This window comes from Habropoda laboriosa, unplaced genomic scaffold (genome assembly GCF_001263275.1).
Source record: "Habropoda laboriosa isolate 0110345459 unplaced genomic scaffold, ASM126327v1 scaffold99, whole genome shotgun sequence".
Taxonomy (NCBI): Eukaryota; Metazoa; Arthropoda; class Insecta; order Hymenoptera; family Apidae; genus Habropoda; species Habropoda laboriosa.
This window is the reverse complement of record NW_017100239.1, coordinates 923,481-931,061: the sequence shown is the minus strand read 5'-3', so window position 1 is coordinate 931,061 and position 7,581 is coordinate 923,481. Positions and strand designations below refer to the sequence as shown.

Genomic DNA, 7,581 nt, shown 5'->3' with positions numbered 1-7,581 from the left:
CCCCCCGCTGCCGCCGCCGCCGCCGCGTTTTCAAATCACCTCTGCTTTCCCCCGTTTCGTTTTCCACCTTCGTTTCGTATAGCCACATCGGAACTCGCCTATTCTTCACTTCTTTCTCCGTTACGGTGAACGCCTTGGAATTCCCTCCATTGGCCAACACTTTGCGCTGCTCTCTTCCCGCTTCGAATTCTCCACCGAAAGACCGATGTAACACACTTTTACTCGAACGAGTCTAGAATTCTTTTTTCTCCCCTCTCGATATCGTCTCGCTGTTCGAACAGTTCTCTCTCTCTCTCGAGAGAGAGATGCACAGAGGTAAAAAGAGTGTCTCGATTTGCACTTTGACTTTGTCCATTGGCAATAAGATATACGATCCTCGCTGCTGCAGCTGGCACTAACGTTTCCGTAATCGCATACATAACAAAGGGAGCAATCGCTTGCACAGAATTATAACGAGCACCAAGACCTTTCTCACACCAGGTCGATCCTTATACTACCTAACATACGCCCGTTTGGCCGACCATAATCCGTGTTTTACTACTTCTCTTGTTTCTGTGGTTTCATTTGTTCCTTTTTGTATTTTTTTTTTCTTTTTTTTTACGTAATTTCTGGTTGGTACCTCGAATCTAACAAAATTAAAAAAAAAAAAAACGTAAGCAAAGCAAAGAACTGTGTTTGTTGCAACAAGAACATTTTGGGGTGCGAAGTGTGCTCGCACGATTTCCTCCCGCGTGTTTCTTTTGGCTAAAAGATATAGAAGATTTGAGAGAAAAAAAGGCTTAAAATTCGCGAGCTTGTTTCTTCTTCATTTTTTTTTTCTTCTTAATTTTTCAAGTGACATCGGCTGTCGGGTAATCGCACCTGCTTTTTCGTACGCTTGCCGGGAAAAGATATCTACTGATCACGAACGGGTTGATTTTCGATGGCAACCGCATATTAGTTACGCCATTTAGCCTGCCGAGCAAGCCTTATCTTTCTCGAAAGAAATCGTTTCAGTAGATAACAACTTACTTCTCGCGAGAATCGGACTCGTCTCGCGATTTTCCCTGTTGGAAAGTAGCTTCGCCCGGGTACGTGACTCGATTATCTAATTCGGTCGACTCGTTAAAATTTCCTTCCCTACATTTTCCACGATTTACGTGTTTTCGAACGGCGCGAGGAGTGTGAAATTTGTAGAACACGTTCGTCGAAGAGAAACGGTTAAAGAGACCCGGAAAAGAGAGGATCGATTGGGAAAATCGCACGACGGCCGAGGCTCTCCTCGAGCGCATTGTTACAAGCACAGTTCGCACGGTCCTGGCACCTATACATATAATACTGTTACGATTGATTGGTCGTCTGTTCCTTGTTCTCTTCTACTCTCCATCACCTAACGATTCGTCTGATACACGAATTTCGTTCGACGAACCGTCCATCTTCGCCCGAATCACAAGTGTCTGCATCTAGATTCATCCGAAATTTTCCCACGAAATTCCTCCGCATGTTTGTCTCTCGTTCGGCTAGATCTTTCTTCGTTGTTCCTTTGACAAATTTCACTGTGTCGAGCAGGATGAACGGTTCGACGGACCGGGAGGGTGGTCGGCTGTTTGCTCTGGAGTTCAAGTCGCTCGGTTTCTATAAATTCACTCAGTTTTTTCTCTTGGCGCAGATGAAACGAAATTCTTAGAAGGCGACAGAGAGTGAGAGAGACATCGAATCAGACTTCACGCAAAGACACACGATTAGGGAGAGAGAAAGGGTGAAAAGAAATAGGAGAAAGTGAGAGAGTGAGAGAAAGAGAGAGAGAGAGAGTGTGTAGGTAAGGAGACAAAGAACAGAGGAGAGGAAGAAAAGACGAGAGAATATCACGAGACCTGGCTAAATTAAAGAAAGACAAAAGCCCCTTCCACGGCTGGGGCGTGTCCACTGATCTCAGCCTTTTGTGCTTTCTGTTCTGTGTTCACAGTGATGACGCGCCATGCCAGCGAAAAATGCGATCGCAATCGTAGATTCGTTCCCGAGGCTCGACGTATACGCTGCCTTTACGCGACCGTGTCAATCCGTTTCCCGTTCCTTCTTTCGTTTTTTTTTTGTTTTTGTTTTTTTTGTTGTCGTTGTTGTTTCACCGAGAGTGTGGACGAATGCGTGAGGTGAAGTGAAGTCTGAGAGATACTCGTTCGTTAGAAATCGACGAGCCCCGCCGGGGCGGTCGGCGTGTCATCCTTCGTTGCAACAAGCACAGGTCTCTTTCCTTTGAGAAGTTTCGAACGGAGAGAAAAAGAAAAGAAAGGAAATGCTTCGAACGAAGAGATTTTACACGTAGGATTGGGACATTGACTCGTCGATAGTGCAATATACTCATAATTATTACGTAGAATAATTTTATACGCCTTGGAACCTTGATTTTTCGACCCTTTTCTCACGCATCGCGTCGCTTTTCACGCGCTCGAAGGTGTGGAGAAACATCGAATTAACAAACCATCCAATTCTGGGACAGAAAGAAAGTATTTTTTTAACTGTCGAATTTTGACAGTTCGTTCGTTCCGATTCGAGATTATTCGCGTCTTCGAGCTCGTCCCTATAATTAGAGTTTCCCGAGTGTGCAATAAAGCTACTATATAGCAGGCCTTCCTTTAGGTGAGAAAAACAGGAGGTAGCTCGTTTATAGGTAGATTATAGAGTTGGTGGCAGTAAGTAGTGAATTAACCTGATCCAACCGTATCGCTGAAACACAGTCGATCATTCGTAGCCGATTGGAAAACCTTGTAGACTTTTTCTTCCGTGTAATCGAGTGCGTTTATCCAATAATAGCGGTTTACGAAGACGGTTGGCTAATGAGTCGATGTTTGAACGTAGGCAGCTTACGATATCCCGGGGAAGTTATTATACCGCAAGATACATATCGTAACGTATCGTATTGTGATGCGAATTGTTTTTCTTTTTTTCTTCGTATTTTCCTTTTTCGAAGAAGATCGTCGTTAGTAGACTCGATATCGTCCGTCACCTGGGGAATGTTTCACCGCGCGGTCAATCGTACTTCTTTGTTGTGTGTAACAGCACGCGATCAGCCATTCGTGTTACGGCTATCTATAGACTATCTGTGCTATGCAAATACATCCTCGAGGAACGCACCATGCGGTTTCTTGTCGCTCTCATATGGCTTTCGATACTTAATCTTAGAATATTTTCTGCGAGACACGTTCACACATACATCTAGCCGCCTCATAACACACATATATAGTCTCAACGTGTAAAGAATAATGCAGACGAAGGAATTCTTTACGGATGGACAAATCCTCGAGAAACATTTTCATGGCATGCATGGCTGCATGTAGAAGTTTCATTTTTATACGTGTATACTGGTCTTACACAGTAGTACGTGTGTGCGTTTATCATTACCTTTATTTCAATTTTTTTTTCATGTTTTTTGCGGGTCGATTGGCTGGGGTTTCCTGGGTGAATAGATAAAGAAAGAAAGAGAGGGAGAGAAAGAGAGAGCGTGAAAGAGAACGGATGAGAGATCTTCATATTTAGTTCGTTTGCAGAGTTCTAAATTATCCGCGTAGATTAGTAGAATAGGGCGCCGGCTCGTTGCATTGGCAGAATATAGAGAATGAAAGGATTTCTGCGATAGTTTCGCCACACTTTTGTTTCTCTCCTGTTCCCGTCGATCTCCGATCGTTGGAATCTTATCGTCGCGTGTCGCGTAGCTGACAAATCCTTTCATGCGCGTAACGGGATTCGAGTCGTTCTTTTTTTTCCTTTTGTGCAAAGAGAAAATATCATCGATATATCCCGATACGCGTGGCCAATTCAAACAGCCCGCGCCTTCGTAAAAATTCGGTATCTCGAGAGTACTTAAGAAAAAAAAAAAAAAGAAGCAAAGATTCTCTCTGTGCTGACAAAAAAGTGCGTAAAGTCGTAAAATGAAGGCGAGGCTTTAGTGACCAATGACACGCAATTTTGTCGCCACCTGCAGGGGATAAAGGCAGAGGGCTAAAAATCAATTGAAAAAAAAAAAATCGAAAAAAAATGACGCAGGGCAAGGCATTGGCTGGGGGGCCAGGCGCGGCGGGATGGATGCAACAACGCGAGGCAGTGCCGGAATTTCCGCCACTCCACGATTCAGCGGACTCTGATTCCGACCGAGAAAATGAAAAACGGCCGCGCGTCTAAAGTCACTTTTTTGGAATGAACGAGAATAGAGAATGGTAAATGAAACTGATCAAACAGAGAAAGAAAAAAGAAGGAAACACACACACATACACACACGCGCAGAGAAATAAAATCGATAGAAACGCGGCAACGAAACTAGAGAAAGGAATGAAAAAAAGAAAGACACGCAGGGTGTTTGTGTTGGGAAGAGAGAGAAAGAGAGGGAGAGAGAGAGAGAGGACGAGGAAACTAAAGTAAAAAGGTGTATACTACAAAGGGCTACAGAGGAACCACACCGTCACCCACGATCGACACACACACAGGCACACGTACTCTCGTCGGCACCACACACGCAGAAAAGCGAGAGACACAGGTACACACAGACACACACACATTGGCGAGATCTACGCGCGCACCTCCGAGCCACACACATGGAAATAATGTTCGTTGGTGTTCCTACGATTAATATTAACGTTAGTTTCCGGTTTTGAAACAATTTTTTCTCTTTTCCGATTAAGAGAGAAGGTCTGAGCGTGTATAGGAAGATGCGGCTTTAAACTTGTCGCGAACCAACCGATACTACGGTGGACGATTCCTCCGAAATAATCCTTGGAGAATTTTGACCACGAGGAAAGTACTATCTATTCAATGTGCGATCTAACGGATCGCGCGCTAAATATATATGTATATATACATATATATATATAGAGAGAGAGAGAGAGAAAGAGAGAGAAAACGATTTTTATCGTAACCCGTGCTCGCATCTTCTTCTTCGCTTCTCTGTCCTTCGATCTTGATACTTAATCTTGCCTTATCGAGTGACTGTGCACGAGCATCGACGTCACACGTATTTACAAAGGATTTAAAGAGCGAAAAGTGGAAGAGGAATAGAAAACTAAGGAAAAAAAGACGGGAGGAACGAGAGAGAGGGAGAGAGAGTGAGAGTGAGAGAGAGTGAAAAGGACGGCGAACGATAAGAATCCGTATAGGGCAATGTGCTCCTAAGAACGTAGGTTCGCTTCTCTTAAGACAATACGGCGGCGTACAGGCGCCTAGCTAAGGAGAGAGAGGGAGAGAGCGTATACAATCAACTAGTTTTTATTTTCACGTATGCTATATTGTACACTAAAAAATAACAAACACACACGCACACGTACACACACACAACAGAATCACATAGATAGATTTAGCTTGTACAGATATTTTTATTCTTTCCCGCCCCCTCTATCTACCCCCTTAACCTATAATGTATTTTCTTCGAGTTCTCTTCACGATATTTTATTTTAAACACTTGACCACGTCTTCTTCTTTTTTTTCTTTTTTCTCTTTGCAATAACTTTTTAACGTCGTGTTATGTATATCCCTCCACTGTAACTGCGTAGCGTAATTTTTACGACGCTAATCTCTTGACGAGATAAAGTTACACGAGAACCACTTGTATTTTTGTCGTAGGCAGCTTTAGCGGTTTCGAGACGATTCTTTTTTAAATCTAACCCCAGCGACCATCCGTGTATCGTGTAATGCTAGCGAATGTTTCCTACGTTCGATTATGGTTTAAGTTCCGTGTTTTAAGTTTAGCTTTCCGAATTATACATTTTTTTTTCTTTGCAGCGATTGCGTTGACAATGTTTGCGTGCTGATTTGTTCCATACCGTTCGAACGCGCGAGGACACCAATTCCCTGTTTTTCTTTTATTTTTTAACCAAAACGAGCGACGAACATACTTTTGTTCCAAAAGATTTTTTACCTACGTTGTACTATTTATTCCCCTCCTCCCCCCTTGAATTTGCGTGTACGAACATGGTTTCTCCAGGTGTCCTCGCTGTGGAAACCCTACTATCTCGTACCAGACCCCCTCTGTTGTGTTGGAAAAATTGTGTGCATGATTGTACCCACGAGCGAACCGAGAAACTCAAAAGCCGTTCCCCATTCTTCTTTTATTTCGTCTTCTTTTTTTTTTCTTTTTTTGTAATCAAACGATTCAGCACGAGATCTTGCTATTAAAAAAAAAAAAAAAGAAAAGACTATTCATTTCCTTGTACATCTTTTTTTCTGTTTCTGTTCATTTCAACACCCGAACACACACTCGTAGTGTCGAGCCCAGGCAGTTTTCTCAACGAGTCTCGAGAATGATTAGAAGGAGATCCGTGTGAAATTTCGTAGACATCGCCTTGTGCTCTTTTTGTTTTTTTTTTTTTCTCCTCTGGAATAGTTGTAACTTTCGAATAAAGCGACCCCGCGAGGAGGAAACGCGATTGGACTGGGTTCGACACTTGAAATATACGATTGCACCTGTCTACCCTTAGTTGGTCGTACGTACGTAGGTACATATGTATTGTGTATACGTATACATGTGTATAAAAATATATATTCTATACTTTCGTATCTGTATAACTCGTCTGTCACCATGATACGATGATAACTTTCTACCATGAACTGGGCAGAAACGTAAGGATTGCGTTCCGACCAAGTTTTTCCGCTCGACCGTACGTGTGCATGAATAGTCGCCGTAAAAGGGTGCGAATCCTGTATTGAAAACGTTGCAACAACGTTACAACGAATCTCCGTTGAATTTCTTTGAATTATTCCAAGTAAAAAAGAGAAAAAGAAGAAAATCGAGCATTGGAAATGAACGAAGTTCGAGTAGAGAAAAGAAAGAAAGAAAGAAAAAAAAAAACAGAGGAGAATATTAGCACTTTTTCGCGCGACTGTGATCACGCTCGCGTACACGGCCGGTACTGTTTGCTTTCAGGAGCTGTCGCCTTGAAATTCTTAGAGGAATCGCAAAGAAGATACGCGAAACAGACAATTACGAGATCGAAATTACGATGTAGAAACGCATATAATGTATAAGATGTATCGTGAAAATGCTCGCGCAATCCGATCACCTCACTATCTGTGATCCGAGGCCCGGCCTTAACCTGCCGGGTAATACGAACTAAAAAAAAAAAAAAATCGATATTAAGCTATTAATGTTATGTAATACCGACGACGTTCTCTAAAGGCGAGAAGCGTTCACGTTCTTAAGCGACGTGCAAAGAGAAAAAAAAAAAAAAAATTATACGCCATCGTGATTTCAGCGAGGGATCTCTGTTTTACCGATCGAGGGCTGCCAGACGGTGCATCCCCGCGTCGTATGAATTAAGCGAAAGGGGGTCATTTTTAGCCGTGCGAAAAAGAAGAAGCGACTACGAACGCGTGGAACCCTGTTCCTGGTCTTTCTTCTTTTTTTTTTTTTTTTTTAACTTTCCTCTTCTACTTCTTCCTCCACCTCCTCCTCATCCTTATCGCCCTCCTCTTCTTCTACGATTTCTCTTTCTCTTTTTGTTCGGCGCTGTTGTTCGATAATCAAGCGTGAACGCTTCTATGCATCGACGCCACCTTTTCCCCTCTCAGCGAGACCCATCGAGCGAAGATAGCCGAAACGAAAAGACAGGTAAACAAAAA

General features: G+C 43.0%; 1 protein-coding gene across 4 annotated transcripts in view; it reads left to right on the top strand.

Annotated features, from left to right (window-relative positions):
• The window catches only part of LOC108571865 (homeobox protein extradenticle-like), a 34,642-nt gene extending 30,351 nt beyond the window's left edge, over nucleotides 1–4,291 (top strand). For all 4 annotated transcript variants that reach the window (XM_017934019.1, XM_017934020.1, XM_017934018.1 and 1 more), the window contains one exon: nucleotides 4,021–4,291. In XM_017934019.1, coding sequence (XP_017789508.1) covers nucleotides 4,021–4,155 — 135 coding nt within the window. In that variant the 3' untranslated portion in view covers nucleotides 4,156–4,291. The remainder of the gene's footprint in view (nucleotides 1–4,020) is intronic.
• Nucleotides 4,292–7,581: the final 3,290 nt, after the last annotated feature.